General features: G+C 31.4%; 1 protein-coding gene across 1 annotated transcript; it reads left to right on the top strand.

Moving 5' to 3' along the window:
• Positions 1-4,119: 4,119 nt before the first annotated feature.
• Positions 4,120-27,605, top strand: LOC126774036 (allatostatin). The gene is made up of 4 exons (XM_050495333.1): positions 4,120-4,216; positions 24,161-24,260; positions 24,668-24,801; positions 26,885-27,605. The coding sequence occupies exons 2-4, from the start codon at positions 24,177-24,179 to the stop codon at positions 27,045-27,047; spliced, it is 381 nt and encodes a 126-aa protein (XP_050351290.1). The 5' UTR covers positions 4,120-4,216; positions 24,161-24,176; the 3' UTR covers positions 27,048-27,605.
• Positions 27,606-27,901: the final 296 nt, after the last annotated feature.

Genomic DNA, 27,901 nt, shown 5'->3' with positions numbered 1-27,901 from the left:
ATTATTCACACACGGCCATCTGATCCCAAATTAAGCAGAGCTTGTACTTTGGAAACCAGACAACTGATATACTACATATATTACTTTTCTTTTGTAAATACATACTTATATAGATAATTACACCCAGACTCAGGACAAACAGACATGTTCATGCACAAAATGTCTGTCCTGGGTGGGAATCGAACCCACAACCTTTGGCGTGAAAGGCAAGTATCTACCAACCACGCCAACCGGCTCGTCATAAAATATTAATCTATTTATATTAGTCTATTTCTTACGACAAGACAATTTAGCTTAACTTTGTCTAAAATAATATTCTATTCTATATTTGGATAATATAGTTTACTAAATTTCTAATGCATTATGCATTCTTAATGTATTGAAATGAAATATTTACTAAGACCACTAATGAAAAACTATAAATAAAATTCTATAAATTTTGTAAAGCGTTTTATGTTGTTAGTTTACTATTATTACATAAGGGAAAGCGGTTCATTACAAAAAAAAATGTATTAAATAAAAATATTTTTTAATGATCAACATGAAGCTAATAATAATTTTAATATTAATTTCAACATTTTATAAGACGGATTAAACTCTATAGACATCCACTTTCCAGGTAATATTAAACTCTTCCGAGCTGGGTATTACTCGGATAATAATAACGCTTATGTACTTTGCTTTTATCATGATTGTTTACCACATCATAATCGTTGCTCGCCATTCACAACCTTAATTGTTATTTAAGCTTACTTTGTCAGGTTATCATGAATGATGTACTTCCCTTCGCTGTATAATTCGAGTATGTCGTTGAATCAGAGAAACAAGTAGCTCTTAAATAGGAAAACATAATAGATTTTTTCATATTTTTCTATAACTTTTAGATGAAGTAAACAATAAAATAAATAATGATACAACTCATTGTTAAAAATACGAAAAAAATATTATAAGATTTGATTTTAAACTTAATATTGTTTTCCTCTCTTGACTTTGCACCAGTGAAAAAAATTTTTATCGCATAATATTTCCTTAAATAATAAGATATAAGCAAATATTAAAATATAATACAATTAGTTATTTAGCCAATCAATCTATTCATCTGTTATTACTTTATTATAAGAGCATACTCCACATCTTTATATACTTTTATTTAATTTAATGCGTTTGTTTGTAAGTGTGACTCAAATCTTACAAATTAATTTCAAAGCAGTCTACTAAAACGATTGAGATGAAATTTTGCCACACTTCTGAAGCTGGTAACAATAGGATATATACCATTTATAATTAAATTTTATTACATCGTTGCTACATGATTTTAAAAAGCGATTAGATATGCGTTTATTCAAATATATACAGTAACAGCCTGTGAATTTCCCACTACTGGTTTAAGGCCTCCTCTACCTTTTTGAGGAGAAGGTATGGAGCTTATTCCACCACTCTGCTTCATTACGGGTTGGTGGAATAAACATGTGGCAGAATTTCAGTGAAATTAGACACATGCAGGTTTCCTCACGATGTTTTCCTTCACCGTAAAGCACGAGATGAATTATAATCACAAATTAAGCACATGAAAATTCAGTGGTGCTTGCCCGGGTTTGAACTCACGATCATCGGTTAAGATTTACGTGTTCTTACCACTGGGCCATCTCGGCTATTTATTCAATTCAAATATATATGACGTAATTATCCAAAACTCCTTTTCCAAATGATGTAAACAACAATATTTATTTACCGTTAACGCTATAAAATTATATTACTTTTGGTTACAGATTAACACTGCCCGATAAATAAATTAAAGTTAAAACAGCTAAATTAATTACTTACTTTCATCATTTTTAGAATTATTACTGTAAATTAATCATAAAAGATATATGATGTCCTAATTGTCAATCTCGGTACATTAAAATTATATGAAATTAACTACAAACATTACCCTAAATTCAATTTCATCCTGGAAGTATAAACTCACATAATATATACATTAGTTGTATTAGAAATGGGATTTGACGTGAAAACAAAAATTACCTTTTTTTAAATATAATATTTATTTGACCGTAATTGTAAGAAATTTTATGATTACATATAAAAAAATATCCACGTTGGTAATATACGTAGGTTACGTTCAATCGATATTCAGTATTTAGTGGCAAGAGGCGACTCGTGCAACAAGCGTTCCGATGCATTTCCGTTATAAAATGACTTTCGCAAAACGAAGTATAATTATTTTAAGCAACAATCATTTATCAAATTTGAAATGTTATTTTATATTATATATATAGAAATACGTCTATAAATTTAAAAAGCAAAACCTAAATATAAAATTTGAGCCAAATCATTAGTCATTTCCGAGATATATACAAGAGTTGCTCATTTAATATCATAAGTCATATATATGTATTATTTTGAGTTAGTAGTAGTATTGAGATACTAGTAGTACGTTAATTGTACCGTGCGAAGTCGGGTTCTTGCGATTCTCGTAACAGCTTGTCATCACAGTGGTTTCTAAGTAATTTATTTGGTACTAAGTCATGAATTGCCTTCTAATGTTTTTACTGAACTAAGAATATCCATTTACTAAAATACAGAAGTACCTTCAGTTAATATAGAAACATTTATTTGATTTAAAACTTTTTATAAGATTGAAGTTTAAATATATAATTGTCTTAACTGTCGACGATTCTATAAATTACTAATTATGAATAACGTATGTACATTTAAATAGCAATAATTTTATATTATTTCGTATCAAAATTTGAGCATCGCGTCGCGTTCTGTACGAGTCCGCTGATTAAGAGAGAGGATTACACAGTCATATTGTTTACCCAAATATAAATTATTGTTATTTCTGGCGGCTGGCAATACAACACATGAAATAAAAACGTTTATTTTCATTTTAATTATTAAAATTCATCAAATACATTTATTTTTCTTACCTTTGTTAAATATGATTTTAAATAATATACTTGATAATTTAATTCTGTTACTAAATTTAATACGCGTATGTTTAACATTTTTATATCTTAAATTTTACTTACAATAACTTCATAGAAATAATTGGTTGCGAAATTTATGGAAGCAAATGCCTATTATATAATACTACTAGCTATCCCAGCATCGCACAGGTCAAATAAAATTTCAAATAAAATGTTTATATTTAATAAATAATATCACTATTGCTTTACGCGGTACACGGCAGTAAAGCTCCTAGTCGCCATGATTTTTCCCGACATCTTTAACATTTTTATATTTATACAATTTTATGTCGGCCAATTTACCCAAAATCATCATGAATTATACAAAAAACCTTCGACTTTAATTCGTTCAGAAAGTAAGACGCGGTTAATTTGTTTTATAATATGTAGTTATGTTATGTTACAGTAGTAGTTTCAGTTTGAAGTCGAAATAAAGCATTTGTCGTATTTACTACTGAATCCCAGTTTTTATATAGCCTATAATACATAAGCATTAAAATAGTTGAACAAACGAGTAAGATAACTTTTACAAGGGCAAGTAAGTACGTTTTTTTTTGAAAATGGATTGTTACGTTAACTTTTGTGTATGAAATATTTAAAATACATTTACACATTAAAAAAAATCAGTAATTTAATTTTTACCTATAATTTAATCTCCATGGCTTTAGCTTTAAGCTTATATCACATCAAACGTGACTTCACAGCAATACTGTATACACGTGTTGTATAATCCGACTTGATAAAGTTATATCTAAACTAATAGAGAAATATTGAAGCTGAATTGTGAGGCCTAGTATAAAATATTATTTAATATGCGCCTATTATAAGCGTCGTACTTAGTAAGTAATATTGAATTTACAACATATAATAAAATGTAATATTTATTACTTTTCAAATCAAATCAAGATAATTTCGAGCATTTTAATAAAGTACGTAGAAAAACAAACCGCAACCCAAATGAGTATTTATTTTAATGGACACTAAAACAGTATTCACTTGCATAAACTCGACTGAAACAGATTAATTAACTCGCTAGATAGGGTTGTCGTATATACGTCCCTCACCTACGCGGTACGAGCCGAGGACACCGCGTAGCCAACGAGTATATAACCGCGAGTTTCACTTACAATCACCCATTTGCTTTCAAACCATCGTCTCGCTGAGGGTTGCAGGCTATCCTGAGCAGCATAAACTTTGTCTCAACGACGTTTTGAATACTGCTTCACAGCCTTCGACATCAAGAGGTAAGCCATTAAAAATTGTTATAGTCTTATTAAAAATATATATAAGATTTTGTTTAATTAATAATTGTAAATCAGTTTTTTTTATATGACTATTTTTTAAATTCAATCCGTTTGAATTAACATTATTTTTTTAATTATATTTTTTAATCAGGACTATAACTTAAATAATAAGTTTATTTTATAATAAAAAAACATATATACACATTTCTTAAGCTAAAATACCGTTCTGAGTAATGAAATAATAACATACGGTTATATTTAATGGATTGGTATAATTTTTTTATTTATACTTTCTACATACATTTTTTGCAGTTATTTAATTTATCGTTGAAATCTTTTGCTTCAGTTTGTCGTTATAGTTATTTAATCGGTTCATCGGCTTTTAAAAAGTAAGAATCTGAATCTTTTTAAATAATATTTTTCTCCATGGTCAAATGATTAAACTATAATCCTATTACCAAAAGCCTATATATAAGCGTTTACCTGGAAATATATACATAAATATTGCTTACTGATACCGAACAATATGCCATCACTGTTTAATATATATATATATATATATATATATATATATTAAACAATATATATATATATATATATATATATATATATATATATATATATATATTATATTCAGATAATAATAGATATAAATTATTTTGGACCCTTAAAATAGAAGTCTGTGTCTTTAGTGGACTCGGCATCTCCGGGTTATCCGAGGCAAAGACGATTTGTACAGGACTTTTGAGTAAAATTTACAATAAAAAAAAACTTTATTTAATTACACTTCGTTTTTGCACAAGATTTGTTTAAATTTAAAGCTCCCTTTGAACCGGCGAGAATCTCAAAAGTTACCCTTTTCGAACACACAATTAGTTATATCAATCAAATACAACCGATTTAAGTATCCTGGATGAAAATTAACGCAACCTAACTCCACGCATATCATCTTTATTTTTTTTTTGAATACGCCAATTAATATGTATGAATTGGCATATTTATGAATAAAATATTTCCCACATAAAAGGAACAGAGTCAACTATAGTAATATAACAAGAGTTGAAGATATTCAATTATTATATTTTCATTTATACAGTTTGCATGCTTTGTCCAATTTCAACTGTACTTTGTTTACTTTACAAACTTTGCGAAATCTGAAATAATACACAAATATTATTTAGTTATATGAGATTTCAAAAATATACACAGAATAAGAATGCATTTCAATGCATTTTTTCGGTTTTAATGAGAACAGAGGTACTATTTTTCCGAAGAGTTATATTTGGGAAAATATCTCATAATCTAATATGCAACGCAGTAAAAAGAAAATTGACATTGACTGTAAGTAAATATAATAAAACAGAAATGTGTTTGTAAAGGACGCTGATATTATAATCAATAGAAGACAAATCTACATATTTGTATATATATAATCATAATACTACTGAGTTTTTAGGGTTTTGTAGGGATCACTCTCGTGTCTCTCCGCCCGTCACACTTTTCTTCACTTGTTATTGAAATTGAGATGTGGTTATCTTGTGGTTAATTTTAAAATGAGTCCCATATAAACCTGAAATTGACTTGAAATTTTGCACAAATTTTTGGCGTAAATGCCAATATTTTTAGTATATGAAATAAATTATACGTTTTTTTTAACTACAATATTTTAGGACTACAATTTTTTTTCATATTATCTTTATTATAACTTATCTTATAATATAGCTATCGTAATTGGAAACAACTTTCCGATTAATTTTTACGCTTAGACGAACAGTTTTTTTTAAATATATTTTCAATCTGCCCGAATGATGATAAAACAACCGTATGTTGATAAAACAACATTATGTATTAAAAATCATGTGACAATTTATACTCATAAGATAACTTGTCGCTCGGAAAATAAGACAGTTAGTTCCCAAAGGATAAACATAAGAATAATCCGAAGTAACATAGTTTTTTCTGATTTGCAGACTTTATTCAATTTAGATTGCTTATGAAAATCTCCCTTAGTTTAACAGCATTTTAGTTCGTTTTCAGGAGTATGTTATTATTGTAAATAAATTACATAATATAATTGTAAAATATCAGTGAGAATTAACTTCAAAATGTAAGGAATGAAATTTAAATTCGTTAAAACTAAAGAAACAACGTAGAATTTAAATGGTTTCAATTTTCAAATAATTAATCGCCCCAAGCAAATACATTTCGTCGCCCACTTTTAGCGTAAGAACGTTTGTCAAAAGTAAAAGAAAAAAATAGATCCAATACTTCAATTAAGTTAAAAGTAAATCGGTAAAATGTTTCAAATCGAATTATTTTAAGTAAATGAAAATCACTCACATGATTTGTTCGACTCAATAAAAAATATAACAATACCTTTTTATATAATCTATTCTTGTGATTTTGCTGTAATGGATTATTATTATTGTCTGTTTTCAAGAATATTAGTAATTCCCATTTTAAGAAAATTGCTAATAGTTTTATTTACCACTGGGAGTGAGGACGACAATAGCCCAAGGGTCAAAAACGAACCTGTGACTTTTACATTACCAGGAAGCCCGTAAACCATTGCGCTATTGACGATTCATATATGATATATATATAAATAAATCATTGTAAATCTTTAAAATGTAGTTAGTTCCTGTAATATTTTTGTTTGTTTGTTTGCTTGTTCACCTCTCGTCATAATTATTCAACCGTTTATCGTGAAATTTTGCATACACATTGTCAGAGGTATAGAAAAGGCTACAGATGAAGCCTTGGGCGGAAACTATTTATGACATAAATATAAAATAACCACACATTATTTTAATGGCCATTTTAAAAATTTTAAGGGTATTAATACATAATTGTTTTTGAAAATCCTAATAAGAAATTATTATTACTCAGAGCTTCAAAATAAAATACCAATCAATTAGTATTAAAAAAATCTGATTATGATATTCATACTAATATTAAGCTGCCCGTCTCGACTTCGTTTGGGTGAACAATGATTATTTTTTTTGTAAATATCACTCCGTCCATAGTAAATATTACGTTGCTATATTTTTTTAACAGGAAGTGTTTGACAGCAGTCACTGGCTTACACTACCTTATTTTTTTCTGAACATCTTAGGTCTCTCAGATTTCTATTTATGGGTTCTATTTGTGAGCGGTGGCTCATTGTAAATTAATCTCAAAGTATTCAGGCATTAAGGCAGATCTCTTAAAAAAAAAGGACCCGTTTGCTATTTTTTTAGTATAATTGGTAGGCAGACTGCCATGTGGGCCATCCGATGGTAAATGGTTACCGCCACAGCTTCTTATTGTAAGAATTATTAACCATCCCTTACATCGCCAATGCGCCACCAACCTTGGGAACTAAGATGTTATCTATTTTTCCTGTAGTTATACCGACTTTCGAACGGGAGCACAACAATACTAACCTGTAGTTGTTTGGCGGTTGAATATGTGATACTTTGGTGGCACCTACCCAGACGGGCTTGCACAAATCCCTACTACCAAGTAAACATAGTAATAGACTACGAGTTAATGTAGTACTGTTCCCTTCCGATATTCGTGGTTAGCTCACATCGCGGCATTCTTATTTTGCAAGATTCTTAACATTTTTATACCCGTTGTAACTTCTAAACAAAAGGTCGGATTCGAATAATTTTAAGAGAAATTTACACGTACATTTATTATGAAACTATTTAGTTGGATAAGGACTAATATCATGATACGAATGTCATCATCTTCCGTTTCTACCCGTTTTTTGAAAACTAATTTGAACAAAACGTAGTTGTTGTGACTTAATTATAACAGTTAGATATATAGCCTCGGTGACTGTAATACATTATTTTGTTTGACTGCCTCGTTGGTCTAGTGGCTAGATGTAAGGCCGCAGACCTGGAGGTCGGGTCAATCAAAATTTATTGGATTTTTCTGTCGAAAATTTTATCCGTGCAGTGACGGAGAAAGAATACATTTCACTGCCCCTCTCGTTCCCATGGGTGTCGTAAGAGGCGACTAAGGGATATCTGAGCGACCATTTGCTCATCTGGTGGTAGGATGTTAAACATCCGCCTGGCTTGTTACCACCGTACGCATGGTGAAAAACTCGTGAAGTGGCTTGCAGCCGCGTTTCGAGGTCATCCAGAGTACAGCCAGTGCCCGAGCGAATATTGCCACGATGGGTGTTGGTCCAATGGAGACGGCTGTTGAACCAATGCCGGGGGAAACTGTATTGACCTGCCGGACAGGGAGACCCGAAGAAACGGCTGTTCCGCTGGCCGCCCGTGGCATAGTACAGGGGCCCAAGCGTGCCTAACCAGCTCGCGAGGCTGCCCCACCAGGCCACGCATAATCTCGGGGTGGACCGTCGTGCCGGTTGGTGACCGGAAGGTGGGGTCCCGGCGGCCACTTCCGGGGGTGTTCGGGGGCCCTTCCATCCGGCGGGTCAGTGTATTTTTCCTTTTGGCAACCACTTGGGGAAACACGCCTCCACACTTTGCCCATCCCTATCGTGGCAATACGTCGCTCGCTTCACGTTTCTTTTCCATTTTTTTTCCCAAATGGCAGCGCAACAAAGCAGAAATAACGGTCGTACAGCGGTGCACACCCCCACCATACCCTCGCTGTTTGAGGTCGAGTTCTCTAACATCCGTGGACTCCACGCTAACCTCAACGCTGTCCACCACCATCTCGAGACAGCACGGCCAGCAATGTTGTTTCTCACGGAGACACAAATACTCCGTCCTGCCGATACCAGCTACCTTCATTATCCCGGCTACACGCTTGAAGAATCCTTCAAAGCGAAAGCCGGAGTATGCTTGTTCGTCAGGACGGATGTTTGCTGTCACCGACTGCGCTGCTTGGAGGACCCCTCCTTCTCCATGTTGGTGGTACGTGTGGACCTGGTTCGTCAGAGTCGAGTCTACGTGTGCCTCTACAGATCCCACAATGGTGACTTGGAGACAAGCCGATTATTTGACCATCTTAGTCGGGTGGCAGATGCTGCGCAAGAGCAATTTCCTAACGCGGAATTGGTGTTTTTGGGGGATTTTAATGCTCACCACGAATCATGGTTGAAATCCTTCAAAACTGACCATGCTGGAAGGACTGCTCATGCGTTTGCTCTCACACATGACTTGACCCAACTGGTTGATCAGCCCACCAGGATCCCAGACATTGATGGGCAAGCACCTTCTCTACTGGACCTTCTGCTGACTTCTCACCCGGTGGAATATCAGGTTGTGGTTCAGGCTCCTCTTGGCTCTTCGGATCACGGCCTTATATCTACCAGAGTGCCACAGGCCAAGCTGCCACCACTAGCGGTATGCAAACGTCGCGTTTGGCACTATAAGTCGGCAGATTGGGACGGTATGCGCGATTACTATGCGTCGGTCCCTTGGAAGGAACGTTGCTTCAGTGGGAATGACCCGACAGCTAGTGCCGCTGCTGTTGCTGACGAGATCATGTTGGGAATGGAATACTACATTCCTAGCTCAGATCTCGTCAGTAGGGGTACGCGTAACCGTTGGTTCACTCGTGAATGTACCGATGCTGTATCATCTAAGCAGGCGGCATATCGCGAGTGGATCAACAGCTGCATTAGCGGGGCATCTAACATTGACTCACTGAAAGCAAACAACAATAAAAATTCCAAGTCCTGTAGAAAGGCATACATGAGAGCGGATGAACAGCGCATTGTACAGATTGGTCATGATCTTGTTTCGCATCCTAGGGGCTCCCGTAGCTTCTGGCGTCTGACCAAGTCTGTGCAAAACAATTTCTGCTAACCTTCGCTGCCACCGCTCAGAAATCCGGACGGATCGCTAGCTCACAGTCCGCAAGAGCAAGCTGATCTCCTGGCTAAACTCTTTGCCGATAATTCCGTCATCGATGATTGTAGTGCGCTGCCCCCTACAATACCTTCATGTGGCCATACGATGCCTGACATCAAAATCAGGCAACGTGATGTGCGTGCGGAGCTGCAATCACTTGATGTACGGAAAGCTAGCGGTCCCGATGGAATACCAGCCATAGTGCTGAAGAAGTGCGCAGCGGAGCTGTCTCCTGTGTTAACGCGCCTGTTCCAACTTTCTCTCTCTTCGGGATGTGTGTCGGAAGCTTGGAGAAGAGTTAATGTGCAAGCGGTTCCCAAAAAAGGGGGTCGGTCTGACCCGGCAAATTATCGGCCAATAGCTATCACCTCAGTACTTTGTAAGGTGATGGAACGGATTTTAAACAACCAACTGATCCATTACCTAGAAGATCACTGTTTAATTAATGATCGTCAGTACGGGTTTCGAACAAAACGGTCCACAGGTGATCTTCTAGCGTACGTAACACACCTCTGGGGTGAAGCTATCGACAAGCATGGAGAATCGTTGGCTGTCAGCCTCGATATCTCCAAGGCTTTCGACAGGGTCTGGCACAAAAGTCTTCTCTCCAAGCTGCCGGCATATGGCAAAGAGTTTATTGATTCTCGCCCCCATGGTTTTTTTAGTAGAGGGACCAATGAACTACCTATGAGATGGCAAAAGTGCATAGATAACAACGGTGCATACTTTGATTAAGTAAATATATTTTACAAAAAAAAATGGCTTTATACTTTTCCTCCCGTAAAAAACGACAATTTCATATGTAAGGACCTAATATATCCTGCTCAGTTGGCTAATCTCTCTTGAGATTGGCCGCCGTAACCGAAATCGATCTGGAGGACCTTACATTATTTTAGGTATCATCAACAGTTTTCGCAGCGCACGCCAAAAGTTGACTTTTACAAGGATTTTGTTTTAAACATTATTGCAAACTTCGTAGGGATATCTATTTAAAATAAATATATATAACCTATGTTACTCGCTGATAATATAGCTTTCTGTAGGTAACAGAATTTTTAAAATCGGCTTAGAATATCGGTTTAGAAACAAAAATCTAATTTTATCACTTTATAATATCACTAAGTATAGAATAAAAAAAACTCACTTAAATTTCAATTTTTATTAAAACTATTCAGAAGCTTCTTACATTTTAACAACGTATTTATTTAGTATTCAAGAACTCACTATTCACTTAAAAAATCAATAATTATGCATTAAAATGTTAAACAACTCAAGCTAGGAAAGAAGCTAACTTGCAAACTTCATACTAACTTATGAAATTTATTTATAGAGCATATTTATGATGTAATAAAAACACGTTAGGTAAGCAAACACCGCAACAACTTAATCAAATTCTGTAATAAAACATCGTAATATATACTAAGCATTTATCATATTAAAATTTATTTTAAACTAGCGTCTTGTAAGTCCCGACTTCATGCGGGTAAAATTCATACAAAGTAACAGAAAAAGTAAAAGACATATGAGTAGAATAGTAGGATTATGCATAACTATTATGTCCGACTGTTTTTAATCGATTTTAATAAATTGTTTTGAGATAATAATTTTAAGCATAAAATAACATCATCGAAATTTATTATGGTAACGCATTCATCTCGGAAATTTAAACTTCAGAAGATAATAAAAGTAATTGCAGCTACATATTCATTAACGCAAACGAGTTTCCGGTAATAACATGTCGTAGCGTAAAATAATTAAAAACAATATAACTTGTGATGGTAGAGCTTTGTGCAAGCTCGTCTGGGTAGGTACCACCCAATCATCAGATATTCTACCGCAAAACAGCATTACTAGGTATTGTTGTGTTCCGGTTTGAAGGGTGAGTGAGCCAGTGTAATTACAGGCACAAGGGACGTAATAGTGATGTTAGCGATGGTTAACATTTCTTACAATGCCAAGTTCTATGGGCGTTGGTGACCGCTTACCATCAGGTAGCCTATATGCTCGACCGCCTTCCTATTCTATAAAAAAAACAATTCACAAAAATAAATAATAACATTCGAAAAAAACTATTTTAACAAAATAACTTTCAATCAACTAATCTAACTCACCAAATTTTAGCTTATAGTTAATTGTTAGGTAACAGAATTAAAAACAAATAAAAAAGTAATTAACGAATGTTAGAACAGATTCGGTTCAATGAAACCAGTACTGGCGTTAATTTTTAAAAGCAATTCTTTTCTAAACAAAACTGTTACCTATATAAAATGAACTTTATGTTGAAAAAATGCTTATTTATTTATTTATTTATTTATTTGGTAATCCAACAGTTTTTATACATAAGTTGATATATTGACTATTATATAACATATAATTAAAACCAAAATAGGATTACACAGGTAACTTAAACATATTAATAACTAGAAGACGGTAGTAAAAGTAAAACTGTTTACGGGTGGGAATCCAATATGTGCGTGTATGTGTGTGAGTGTGAGTGTGTGTGTGATTATGTGTGTGTGTGTGTGTGTGTGTGTTATAATGAATTTGTATCTTTTTTAATTATAGCTTTTTTAAAAGCTAGTTTTGACATGCTGAACAGATCTATTTCTGAGTATTTTGAATTATATGTGTGGACCATGCGATTAAGGACAGAGTTGTGTGCATAATTAGTGTTTAGCTCAGGCGTGTGGAATAGTGCTGTGTGACGTGTGCGGCGATTAGGAACTCTTAAATACAACTCGCTCAATAAATCGTTGCAATCTATATCTCCGGTTATTATTGCATGTAGCATATACATATCGTAATGTCGTCGTCTCGTTTCTAATGTTTCAATATTATATTGTTTACATATATCAACATAATCGTTAAATTCTTTAAAGTTTCTTTCTCCAGTTTTTCTTTGTAAGTTATATAATTCGGAGACCATATACTACAACCGTATTCTAGAATACAACGTACATAAGTAAAATATAAAATTTTTATGCATTCAATATTATTAAAAGATTGACATATACGTTTAATATAGCCTAATTGCTTATATGCCTTATCAGTAATGAGTTCTATATGCTCTGCCATCAATAATTTAGAGTCTAATTGAATTCCAAGGTCACACACTGATTTAACTTCCTGTATCGGCTTGTTATCAATATTATAGTTATATTCAATATTTTTGTACTTCCTAGAAAATGTTATTTTTACTGTTTTTTTTTAATATTAATCGTTATTTTATTTTTTTCGTAGTAATATGAAAGATTATCAAGGTCACGTTGCAATTCAATGCAGTCAGATGTGCTACTTATTACTTTATAAACTTTTTTATCATCTGCGAATAGTAAAAAACGGGAGTGCTTAAAACAATTAAATATATCATACAAGTATACGTTATACAGTAACGGACCTAATAGTGATCCCTGTGGGACCCCTGAAGTTGCGTATATGAAGTCACTACGAGCACTACCTATAACAACTGCTTGCTGCCTTTTTGATATATAGGAACAAAACCACCTATGCAAGTCACCTTTGATTCCAAGTTCTTGAAGCTTTTGCATTAATATATCATGGTCTACTCTGTCAAACGCCTTTTGAAAGTCGGTATATATTACATCTACTTGCTCTCTATTGTCCATTGCCATTTAAACAAAATCACTAAATAGAGATAAGTTTGTTACCGTTGATCGTTTTTCCATAAAGCCATGTTGTTGTACGGGTATTGAGTTATGGATAATAGGTACGATCGCCTTATAAACAATTCTTTCAAAGATTTTACTTATTGTATTTAATATGGAAATGGGTCTATAATTTTCTATTTTATTCCTTGGTCCTGATTTATGGATTGGTATGATTAGTGCTTCCTTCCATTTCGTTGGAAAAGCGCTAAATACATTGACAGACTTATTATATATTATTGACAGTGGCTCTGCTAATGCTTTAACACATTTACTGTAGAATATGGCTGGGATTCTGTCACTTCCTGCTCCTTTTTTTATATCCAGGTCTTTAAGTATTTTATAAACTAATTCTTTGTCAATGTTGAGGTTACAAATAGTATCATTTGTATTAGGCTCTTGGATATGTGTGCTGTAAGCATTACTATTACGCTTGGCGAAAACACTTTCGAAGAATTCACAGAATCCCGTGCATATTTCTGTAGGATTATTGAATTGACGATCTCCTAAGGAAAGAGAGCTCGGATAGCCGTTCTTACAGTTTCGTAAGTATTTTTGGTACCACCATAATCGTGTTGGATCCTTTTTAATGTTCTCCTGCATTTTTGTTTGAAATTGGTTGTAATACTTATTTTGAGCTTTCTTTTGTCTGAATCGTAATAGCGAAAATTCATCATAATCACGTGGATTTTTAGATGATTTCCAACGCGCATGAGCTTTAAGTTTGTCTCGAATTATATGTCTTAGGGATTTGCTATACCAAATGGGGTAGTGGTTAAGATATTTGCCTGTGGTATTTGGTACATGTTCGTCTATTATTTTGTTAATAATGGTATAGAAGTTGTTAACTATGTCATCAATAGGATTACCGTTTAGAATAGATTGCCAGTCTAACTTAAAGAGAGTATCATTAATAGCATTAAAATCCGCTTTTTGGAAATTTAATTTACTTAAAGGAGGTACATTAAGTTCTCTTAATAGAAAATCTGAGGCATCAATTTCGAGACTGGGGTGATATTTATCTTCAGCAACTAAGTTTTGATTCGACCTTTGAACATCTAGATAAGTATTTCCAAAAACTAAGTCCAAAATGTTGTTACTACAATTTGATATTTTGTTAAATAGTGTCAAGTTAAAACCGCTGCAGGTTTCAATAAAATTAGTTGATACGGTCTGTAACAATGATGATCCACGATTAAAGTGCAATGGCCCTGTTCCCTTCCAGTCAATGTGGGGAAGATTAAAATCACCCACTATTATAAAGTAATCTTCAGGTAAGTGTATTAACATGGATGACAAAAAAGTAGTTACTGTCTCAATACGTTTAACTTGATCAATATCTGGTGGTATATAAAATACTCCGATAAGTAAACTTTTATTATGCTTCATGACGTTTTTAGGGATTGTTATCCAAACTGATTCAACACCGGGCGAACTCCACTCTGGTCTTCCTTGAGGCTGTAATATGGATTTGGCGCATATCATAACTCCACCTCCAGTATTTTTGGTCGATGTGCTAGTATTTCGATCCGTACGAAAAACGTCATATCTGTCATCGCACAGTTCTCTGACATAAAAGCCATCAGTAAGCCAAGTTTCGGTTATTAGAATGATGTCGTAATCGTTGATTAATATATTTGAACGAAATTCTTCAGTTTTGGTTCGCAATCCACGGATATTCTGATAAAATAGTTGTAAAGCATTAATCATTTATATAGGCAATTTAAAGGAAAGCTTAAGTATATGAATAAATTATAATTGAAATTAACATTAATGGTGACGTTTAAATTTAAAATATTGTTGCATGATTCTAAAAATGTGATAAAATAGGAAATAGTATTATCAATTTGTAAATGTAAATTAAAAGTTTTCTCTAGACATATTACTCGTAATTGTTGTGATTTTAATAAAAGTTGTCCAGCTATACAATTGATTTGATTAAAAGTAAATAAATATAGTATAAGTAATTGTGTAGATTGTTTTAATGTAGTGTAGCTTAGTAAATTGTAAGTAAGTGTAAGTATGACATGTATTTTTTGTATTGAATCCCACCTCGCCACATCAACTAAAATAAGAAGTCTAAGTTCATAACTTTGAAAATTTAGTATAAAGTTTACAATATCCACACAATAAGAAGATTTCAATATTAAGTTATTATAATTAAAATCTACATAATTTTCCTTAGATCCTTTTCGGAGTTTATGTTTATTGCAGGGGCTTCTTCGTTTTTTCTTAAAAAAATATTGCAATTTCTTATCCAGACGAATTTATAAGCCTTTTCTGATGCGCGTATTTTTGTTTTTCTGAACAGCTCTTTGTTCATGGGCGTTAGGTGTTCGTTGACGAAAAAGTTTCGAGGTGGGCCATTCAATCCTATGTGACTCGTATTGATACCCCTGCATTTTCTTAATCCTGATAGAATCGAATCCTTTAAGTCGCGACTTTTTAATTTAGCCACGAGTGATTTGGGTCTACCCGATTTTTGCTGCATCGGCTGCACTCGATTTGCGAATTCAATCTCTTTAGGTTTGACATTGACTCCGGCATGCTTTGCAATATTTACAATGATATTAATCGGCGATTCTCCTTTCGTTTCTGGCAGGCCCATTACTTCTATATTTGTCATTCGTGACCACTGCTGTTGTTTATTTATTTGTGCTTTCAAGTCTGAGAGTTCGCTCTCTGATTTAAGCGCCAATGATTCTAGTTCATTATATTTTTCCTCTAATATATCGTATTCCATACGCAATTTATTTTGTGAATCTTCTAAGCTTTTAAACTCAACGGTTAATTCCTTTCGTATTTCTTCCATAAGCGATTGCTTTAGCTGATTCACAATTGTTTGTACCATTGGCTTCAAACGCTCCTCAATAATTGATTCGCAGTGTACCAAAAATTCAGATGGACTGTTTTTTTCTGGAGTGACTATTGGTTGACCTGCATTATCTACTGGAGAAGAGTAGGAAGGTGATCGCGACGTTGATGTGGACATAGGGCGATTATTTTCATCTGTATCTAATTGTTGCTTTCTAGTTTTTTTAACTTCTAATTCTGAATTATTAGTGTTGCTTAAAGCTAATTTATTCTGCGGTTCCAGACATGATGAACACTTCCATTGCGCTCTTGTTGCTGTAAGATCTTTAATCGTTTTGATACAATCGGTATGATAGTACTGCGAACATATCGTACATTTAATTCTTTTTTGAGTAACTGCGACATTGATATTGCATATCTTACATAGAAATACCATTTTGGCGCTTATGTCTGCCAGTATTAATAAATTTATAATTTGTAAAAATACAAAATTTGTAGTTTTGCTGAGAATCGAACTCGGTTCACCGCGAGCTTCGACTTTACTTCCGCGCAGTGTCCACGACACCAGCGAGTGTATGACGTATACGTTAAATTTCTTGTACTGTATTGGCGTGATGATCTCTTAGTATAATAAATTGTAGTAGGTAGATGGTTTAAAAAATATCACTGCACTCAGTTGTATCCAGCAAACCACTTTATATTTTTATCATTTAGCACCTTGCGCATGGACAAAACGTTTATATTTTTCTTGGAAACACTGTTTAAGGTTTTATTTAATGTAAGGATTATTAATTTGAATCACTATTTCCACTATTTTAAGAGTTAAGTAATTTTAAATGAGAGAAGCTTGTAACACGTCTTTCTAGTTCGAAGTACCCCTTTTATGACGCGATCATTGATTAATAATATGGATTTAATTGATTTGCACATAAGCAAAATAGACTATAATCTTTAACTTATTTTTTAAATTATTTTTTTACTTATTACCACCTAAATAACGAAACACTAACGACTCTTCAAACCGTTAATGCGCTGATATACATTATACTGATATTATGTTCCTTCTCCTCGAATGAAGCACATAAATACAAGACGGTTGTTTGACATATAAGTGATGTGCGGTTGATTGGTGACGCATATTCAGACATTCCTGCACAATAGCATTACCACATGTGACAAAATTTAATAAAACCATAATATGGTCCACCGTGAAAAATAGTCAACTACGAATAGTAAATGTCACATTGCCGAGAAAAAACCTACTTTATTCGTAAGGAGGAAGGTTGGAGCTTAATCCACCACGCTGCTCTAGTGCGGGTTGGTGGGTTATATAAAAAAGTAACCTTATAAATAATTAAATATTTAAATTCATTATATGTTAATATTTAATTTACCAAAAAATCTCCAAAAAATCTTGCCAAGTTCGTAGCATGCATATTATAAGCTTTAATATGATCCGTTTAATATAAATACACGTTTTTTGTTTATTCTACATACACGTTATGTTAGTAACACCTAAGGTCAGCATTTAGTATATATTTTATCAGAAGTAAACGCTATGAATCACAATATATATAATATAATAACTACAGTACAGGTAAATATTAAAATAGCGAGTTAAAAAAGTTCAAATTAAAATGTAGAGTATAACAATTTTATGAAAAAAGTATCCTATTTTTTTGTTACAATGTTGAAGGGGTTTCATTTTTTGCAATTTTTATGCAAATAAAATAACTACCTTAAACTCAAAATAGAAGAGGCTACTAATTAATTTATAGAATATATTTCTATGGGTCGGAACGAACACAATTCGCTGCCATTTACACTGCGACTAACTCACTCGTACAATTTCTATTCATGTCATCTTAAGTATGGCTTACAGAAGACTCGATTAGATTGTCACATTCGACAATTTGTGAGCCTCGATTATGTAATATAAAATAATTTTCGCATTTATAAAGTTAATTATAGATTTTTGAAAATTCAGCAAGTTATAAGTTGCTATCAGAATCTAAAGTGTTGTTCTCAAATAAATTAAATTAATGAAGCGGTATAGAATAATTTTCTTTCGTTATGTTCAAAAGACGATTATTTCACAATTAAATCAAAATCGCATTTGTATCTATTTAAATTCGATAATATTTGACTAGAAACAAAAAAATGATGGTGTCTATTATTAAAAGTAATTAGCAAAATTTTGAGTGCATTATCTTTATATTTACTTAGATATATTAATATTCACGCTTTCCTCGCTTACGAACTAAAAAGTACTATATTACGATGTATGTATTTTAAACTTGACAACATTTTATCTTATTTTCTCATTGAATTCAAAGTTATTTGTTCAATAGATTATGTGATATTTAAAAACTCGTGTAAAATTGTGTGTTCATATTTTTGTCACAATCTTTGTACATATAATTTGTTATATTATTTAAAAAAAGTAGACAGACTGGAAAATGGGCAATCACTATAAGAAATATTAAATTTCCCAACATTGCCAATGCGCGCGCTACTTACCTTGAGAACTAAGATGTTATTTCCCTTGTGCCAGAATTGAATCACTCATCCTTCAAACCGGAAAACAACAATACAAATTATTACTGTTTGGCGGCAGTATATGTGATGAGTAAAAACTATTTTAAAAAAAACTCATTATGAAAATTTAGCTTATAACTTATTTTTAGAAAAAAGTTGATTTCCATCTTAGTATATTGTTTAACATATAGCTATATAATATGCTTATAATAAGATAAGTCTTTTTATAAAAACAAAAACGCGAAATATATTTTTACCAGTATAAAGTTATAGCCATTATTACATATTTTTGTTGTAACATCAAAGTTTGCATTTCTTTTAGGATCATCTTACATCAAGTTTCCGGTGGTCATTATTTCCTTTGACTTTCTTTAAGGAAGCTGATCCTTTAAATAAAAAAAATATATTTTTTGAAGATTCATGTAGTACGATTAAAGTTTCAAAATAGTATTTTTTTTATTATAACTCTTTAAAAAAAACAAAAATGAATATAATTACCACAAACAGTAGTTCATTACTTAAAAATCATTAGGATAAAAAGACGTTCAAAGATTAATTCAATTTCTGAAAAAGTCTAATGAAATAAAACTCGATTTAACATTAGAAACTATTTACAAATTCACGAAAAAAAGAAAAACAAAAAGTATTCAATCTTTTCTACGAAGAACGCGTTAGAGTCATATAGCATATGAAAATATATTTTTCCTTGAAACAGGATTATTAAATGCACAGTATAGCTACGAGGTTATAAAATGGAAATCCTTTAAATCTATCTTCAATTACGCAAAGCTAATTTAAAATTCAGATACGCTGCCGAGATTGCGATTGAGGTATCCTTTAATCTCCAATCTATTGTAAAATCGAATGCATAAAAGGAACTCGTTTTAGCATCATATGCGTCGTTCATATAACACCATACGCCAATTATTATTTACTGCTCTCTAAGAGCAGAGATGTAATTGCTAAACATTATACATCATCATTTAGTAAGTTTTATTTTCTTAGATTTTTACATAGATGTACGTAGAAATGGCCATTTTTATTATTTCTCAGATATGTTTTTGTTTTTAACGAAAAAAATAAATAAAATCATGCAATAAATTAAAAATCAAAAAGAAATATTTTGATTAATTGAATAGTATTGTTAATTACTACTCTTTTTTACTATATTTTATTTTATTTAAGTACCAACGACAATATGACATAAGCTTTAAAACATTTCCATAGACAACGTAACAAAATATGTCCTTGGGTGATGGAGGGCTTATTGATAAATAACATCTCTTCCGTCCAATTAACTGTCAAGGCAACACATAGTCCGCCGGGTGTACCGTGTTTTGTGATACGATTCCCTTCGGGACTACGCATATGAAAACGGCAAACGTTATCATTTTTGTAATGGCGAAAAAACCTTAAAATATATCAGAGTAGTTTTTATGTTTTGTATATCGAAACATACCGAAAACTTGAAAAGGTTTCAGATGTTAGATAGATGTTAGCTATTTATTCATATAATATTTAGACCAATTTACACAACGTTTCTAAAAAAGTAGTACTTCGAAATAAGTGCTTTCTTACTTAAAGGTCATAACAAAAACAGGTCCAATCAAAGCCAAGGAATCTACCCAAACGTACATTTAAATTTGGAGCACAAACACGAAAAGAACAGCGTTTTGGAGGAGTTCAGTGGCATATACACATATAGAATATATATATATATATAGAGTTGCATGACTTACGTTCGGTTAAAATATTCAAGAAGCTATTAGTTTTTCTGAAGGATTGTAAAATTATCCACAAGATGTAATTTGAAAGCGTCCTAATAAAAACATTTAGTAAGTTTGAAATCGCATGTGACTCTTGGATTAACGACTTAATAACTCGTACCAAAAACGATCGGTTCCTGATAACCTATAATATTTCGGTAAGTATAGGCCCTGTATATAATACATTGAAAAATAAGTATAGTGCTATTACTTTATTCTTTTTAAAATATAAGTCCTATCAAAAGCTGTTAGAAATAATTAAAGCTGAGTGAATCGTTTTTAATTTACACAGATAATAGAGCACCGCTTGCGTTCGAGGTGTGCAATTAATAGAAATTAAATTCAGCACAAAAACATACAGCGTATGTGTGATATTTCACTCAAGTTTTATATTAATAGTTTTAAATTTGTGTTTATAATTCATCTCGTACTTGACAGTGAAGGAAAACATCGTGAAGAAATCTGCGTGTGTCTAATTTCATTGAAAATGTGCCACATGTATATTCTAACAACTTCTCCTTAAAAGGGAGAGGAGGCCTTAGCCCAGCAGTGGGATATTAACAAGCTGTTACTGTACTTTTAAATATCTGTAAACTATTTGATAAGATTAAATATATAAACACAATCTTGACCTCGCATGATAAAAAACCTATCTAGTTAAGAACATCGACATAGTTTTCCCCCTATATATAAAATTTAAAACGAATATCTAATATTAAACAAAAAGAAGGCTAAGATTCCGCTAACTAAGATTTTAAACATATTTAAAATCTCATCATCTATTTAGAAATTGTTTGATTTTCGATTCGAAAAATTGAATTTTTAATTCAAATAACTTTTCAAAGAACTTGCACCGAAAATTCAAGAATGATTGCGGCTTGCTTAAATTGTGGTTCGTTTCCATGAAGTTCATGTATATATAACTATTATGGTGATGTCACTAACAGCTGTAAAGGAGTTTATGTCGTAGGGTAATATGTTCATTACCATATTTCACTATATAATTGTAATTTTAACCTTACGTATACTTTCTTTTGCTCGTTATTATTGTCAATTTATAAGTTTAATTATATTATAAAAAGGTTTTCCTTCGTTTTTTTTACTACTGCTTAGTCCTTTTTTGATCTTCTTGAATATAGGACAAACAATAAGATGAAAATTGTGATTATTATATTTTATACCATAGGTAAGCGGGCGGGAAAATCGGCCACCTGATGGTGAATGGTCATAAACATTAGTACCATAAGAAATTTACACCTCCATTGTGCCACCGATCATGAGAACTAAGATTTTATGTCCCTTGTGCCTGTAGTTACACTCACTCACTGTCATTTCCAACCAGAAAACAACAATACTAAATATTGCTAAAATACTAAAATTTTAAAGTCGTTATTTATGTAAGCAAATTAAAGTACCATTCATCAACTTGAATTATGAACATCATGTTTCTATACTATTAACAAATAAAATATGAATAATAATAAATAATAAAAAAATATAGTATAATAATACTCGTATACTAAATCCTTCTCAGATAAATAATCTTAATAACGATGAAAACTGAAATCCTACGTGTAGTTTACAATAAGGTAGCGAACAAACAGACACCTAAACGAGTTTGTTTTATGCAATTGGAATTTCAAGTTAACGTTTACGCCAATGTATTTTAAAATGTGTGTAGGCTTCAAGTGCAATTTAAAACCAGAAAGTTAGGTACAAGCATTTTAACGACGATAGTATATTTTTATACGTTTTATAATACTCGTAATGTAAAATGTTGGATACACATACATTATTCCGAAATTATACTATTCTGAAATGTACTTCATATCTTAAAATATGCCGGAGATACTGTCCGGCATATTTTAAGTTTTGAAATACATTTATTATAAATATATTCTTATTAGGTTATTATCTATACAAAGTGCATGATCAACTACTTTGCTTACCTAACTAGCTCGCGTTGCATAGTTGCATATCATGAGAGCCCAGGTTTGAACTTCGGGACAGCCAAATAAAATTGGTTGTTAAATGTAGTTGTTAACGGTCCGCAGTTAAGAAGAAGCAACTTTGCACTTCAATGCCCCGGGAAGCAAGGTAATCTGTCGTGCCTTTGTCTTCGCTCTCTCTATAATTGTGACGGATTGTTATTAAACAGATTTGTGTTGTGTTTACGCACACATAATATCTCCTTCGTATTGTATTGCTGTCCCTATTTCTCTATTAATATTATAAATACAAACTTGTTTTTATTGATGTGTCCTTCTTTTAATTACGAGAATTAACGTGATTTTTTTCTGGAGATATAATATGGACACGGATTGTCACAGGCCACGGGAACACAGTCGCGGGTAAAACCGAGTAATTTCATAATTACGAGTACCTGGTGTATAAATGGCGACTTAATATGAATTTTATATATTTTCTATAAATAATAATATAAATATAAACAAAAAATAGACAACAGAAAACAATTTCCTCTAAAATTTAAAATAAATTTACCACTATACTTACAATAATTCAGATAAAATTATTTCAATGTACTAGAATTCAAATATTCTACGCAAGTAAGTAAGCTTAAATATTTTGACTTTTATTCCTTGTATTAGAAATATTACAATTTAAATGAAAAATATTGTGTAAGATGTTTCTTCGTGTTAATATAATATTAATTTAAAAAATAATGAAATTAATAAAATTGTTAGTGTCTATTATGGACGTTAATGATCATTAATAAACTCATATGCTCGTTTGCCTACTTAAAAGAAATTATATTTTAGAAATTATAGCTTGTTATAAGGTTAGAAAACCTGTACTAGTGATTGAGGGGTTCAAACCGGCTCGAGTACACTAAATTTATAGATTTATAGATCCTCAAAAATACAAAAAAGTCACTTATATGAGAAATGTTTAAATTTTTTTAAAGAAAATATAATGCAGGCAGTTTGTCGTTCTTAGTTTACGTTAGGTATAATATTAATCCAAGAAATATCGTTATGAGTATAAACAAAAATATTTGGTAAACAATACGTTAATAATATTGTTATTCATTATGTTTAAAAAATTAAAAGTATATATTTACAACATATTATGTTAATTTAGATTTCAATATTTGCATTGAGTTAGAATTCTTAATTATTGTGGTTTTTTTTAAAAAAAATGAATTTTCATTACCTAATTTGTGTTTATAATTCGTCTCGAGGTCATCGGTGAAGGAAACTATCGTAAGAAAACCTGCATACACTGCTAGAGGAGGCCTTCGCCAAGTAGCAGGATATTTACAGACTTGACTATTTACTTTATTTTTTATTATATGTTACATTTTATTTCTAACAGCCCGTCGGACGCTACAATGAACACCACCACGTACACGACTCTGATGATCATCATCGGTACCCTGGCTATGCAATTGATGACCGCTGTTGCAGCTCCTATGGTATTTAAAATAAACTTTTACTTCATTAAATATGAATTAAAAGTTTTTACGTATTCATTAATTTTCGCAAACCTTTAAAGATTTGAGATTTAAAAAAATACTAGTAATGAAATAGTTATTAATTAATTAAGATACGAGTAAGAACGACAATAAACTATAAGTCAGGAGACCTGCCATTTAACTTAATTATTGACGTTTAATGTATTGTCACACGTATTTCGTTTTTAAGTTACTTATTATATTTTAGTCATATTAAGCTATTATTCCATTTTACAATAATTTAATGCCTGATTTATATAGAGACGGGAATTAAAATGTAATTTTCCTATTCTTTCTTAATTTTCCGCTTACTTATTTGAGTCGTAGCTTTCGACTGTAGACTTCGAGATAAGAATGTTTTCTTCTAGGAACCGGATGAAGAACGATCTGATAATACATTGGTAGCTCGACCGGAAGACGTGGCAGACATGGCCGTGCAGTGGGATGCTCTGAACACTGCTGCGCTGCGCAAACTGCTACTGCAATTGGATGCCGATGATAGGTAAATTACTTATAGGTTTTTATCAACTTATATAAGCACCTAAAATACAATAAAATATATTTTAATATGCTGACTATCAGTATTATTCACAATTATAGCAATTATTAAAATAATATGGTAAGGGCCCGTTAACAAATAAATTTAGAAAATTTCAGCCTAAAGAGGAAGAAATGGGAGGTATAACTTTTATTGATTTTTTTTTAACTCATTATACTAAATCTACTTAAAGGTAGGAATTTGTACAAGCTCGTCTGGGTCGGTACAACACACTCATTACATATTCTACCGCAACACTGGACAGGCGGACTACCAAATTTTAATTAAAAAAAAAACAAATTTAAATACTCAAAGATTTTAGTAAATTATAAAATTTTATTACCTAGAATTACATTTATTAAGTGCTTACATAATATAAGGAACATAAATGTTGTTTTATATTTTACAAACTTGGCGAGCCTAACATGAGATATCAAATATTACTATCATTTCATTTTTCATTTACATAATTCTCGAAGCCAAACTCTAGTATTATAAATATTTCTTTTAAGTCAAATAATATTTGCAAATATTTTATTGTTTTCAATTAATTGTTTTTTAAAGAACTCCTGTAAAATTAAACAGAAAAAACAACTTTTTATTTTTAAAACAATTACTCTATTGAATGTTAAAGGAGTTTAGACTAATAAATTCTAGTCTTTGTAATTATCTCATCCATTTAGCTGTAGGTTAATTGCAACAAAGTATTTAAACACCCGAGCTCGTAGCTGTATTGCATAGTAATTTAATATTCCGTTGTAAATACCAGCTTTAAATTAGTTCGAATCTTAATCCCATTGTCAATGCGTTTGCTGGTCGTACTTTATTATTCAACTAGTAATATGAAATCACTTTTTTTCTGTTCTTCAGTAAATTATCTTTTTGAAAATATAAAGTTATTATTAGAAATATTTTTGTGTAAATATACAATAGGACTCTAATCCTTCATGAATTTGTATTAATAGACAAAAAAATAAAGTATTATTTCGCATTCTTTTTTAACTAACTATACATAAACAAATAATACTCACCTCCGCCTGTACGATGGGGATACATGTTAGTGCTCGACCCACCCCTTTTTAATCAAATTTAAAAAAACAGGAGGTTATAAATTCAATGCGTCTTTTTTATTATATACTTTTCGATTCATCGATTATTCATAAACGATTACACAGATTTGGATCGTTTTATCTTGGTAGGTTCTCAGTAGTCTCACATATTTCTCATTGGCTTACAATATACAGTTTTTTTAGAAAATCGGGTGAAGTTATATTTATTTATTCATTTATTATGATAGCAACACCAACAGGAAGTACACTAATAAATACAATAAAGTCTTTAAACATAACGTTATATAAATCAAGTGTCACCTAAATTATAGGTGTTGCAAAATATATCAACATTTCAAGTTAAAAAAAATAATAATTTTAAAAATTAAAACATTTATAACAAATAGAAAAAGATATTAAGAATTAAATTATTAAGCTGTCATCAATTTACATTTTTATATATTTCTCATTAACGTGTAAACTGCTTTTGATTACTTAAGCAGTTTGATTGTATTTGAAGATATTTGCAAAAATTTAAAAAGGTTGTATTTTTAGAATTAGTGATAGCAATTTCTTAATTATATTGTAATGACATTAACTGATGAACATCAGTTACCCACCTTACAATAGTTTTATAGATAAGTAAATCAGCCCAAGAATTAAGAAAATATATATATATATACATACATATATATATATATATATATATACATATATATATATATATATATATACATATATATACATATATTATACATATATATATAAATATATATATATATATTTATATTTAGAATTAGTGATAGCAATTTCTTAATTATATTGTAATGACATTAACTGATGAACATCTAAGAATAATTTTAAGTAATATATGTATATATATATATATATATATATATATATTACTTAAAATTATATATATATAATTTTAGTCTAGAAAGTCTTGTATGTGTGACTTGTTGAAGTGACTTATTTTCACATTTGAAACTTTTGTATAGGTTGGGCATGGCCAGAGTTAGTCGTTCTTGGCCACAGACTGAGCCCCGAGGTTGGGGACTGCGTGCGATGGACGGCAGAATCGCCAAGCAATGGCGCGCCGACAAGAGACAGGTCCGCTTCCGACAATGCTACTTCAACCCGATCTCTTGCTTCCGCAAATGAGCTGCCGGATTAAATGACCCATATCGCCAATATAACTATTTGTAAACTACGAAACATTTGTCATACGTTTACGTAATTAATACGATGTTATTAAACTCTAAGAATTAATAAATTAACTCTATTTTTGCTGTTTTATGAACGATTACTATTAAAAATTGTTATTAAATACCTAGTCAAATTTATTAAACGTCAATCTTATTATATTTCTGAACAAGTCTGGCAAAAATAAAAACACGATAACTTCTTCTTCTAAAATTCGTCTATTTTGTAGCGTTTTCAATATACAATTTACATGATTGAATAAAAAAGGTCTATGCTGTTCCATTTCCGGGTTCCTCTTATATACGTTTCCTTCCTTTTTTCAATACATTCGTATTACAATACAATTATGAGTAAAATTTTGTGTTGAATACTTTTTTCCTGCTTATTTTATGTTATATTTAGATCAGAAACTCTTTTATAAAGTTAAATTTACATGTAAGAATAAATGTTCAGATTATTGGATTCATAGCAAAAATATTTTTATAACATTTTAAATATTTCAATCAACAACCAAACTCTTACCTGAATATAATTTTTTTAAATATTCCATAAAAATGTTCCTAAATTTAAACAGTAACATGATCATTTTTAACCTGTACAACATTAAATTACATATTCTAATTAAAAAATATGTCTTTTCTGTCAACGTAAATAAATATAATTGTAATTGTTAGATATAAGATTATTTCATATATACACATCTAGTCAATGAATAAACGTAACGTTTGCCTAAAATTATGATGTTTTATTTTAAAAATCACCCTTATTTACATGCTTTTATTTAACTTGGAATGTATGTTTGTTCGGGTGGA

Source organism: Nymphalis io, chromosome 15 (assembly GCF_905147045.1).
Source record: "Nymphalis io chromosome 15, ilAglIoxx1.1, whole genome shotgun sequence".
NCBI lineage: Eukaryota > Metazoa > Arthropoda > Insecta > Lepidoptera > Nymphalidae > Nymphalis > Nymphalis io.
The sequence above is the reverse complement of the archived record's forward strand: the minus strand, read 5'-3'. Positions and strand labels throughout refer to the sequence as shown.

Bases quoted from the DNA above. Each gene is read 5' to 3' on its own strand.
- LOC126774036 (XM_050495333.1), top strand. From the start codon at position 24,177: ATGAACACCACCACGTACACGACTCTGATGATCATCATCGGTACCCTG. The intron at 24,261-24,667 runs GTATTTAAAATA...GTTTTCTTCTAG, and splicing joins CCGCTGTTGCAGCTCCTATG to GAACCGGATGAAGAACGATC. The intron at 24,802-26,884 runs GTAAATTACTTA...ACTTTTGTATAG, and splicing joins CAATTGGATGCCGATGATAG to GTTGGGCATGGCCAGAGTTA.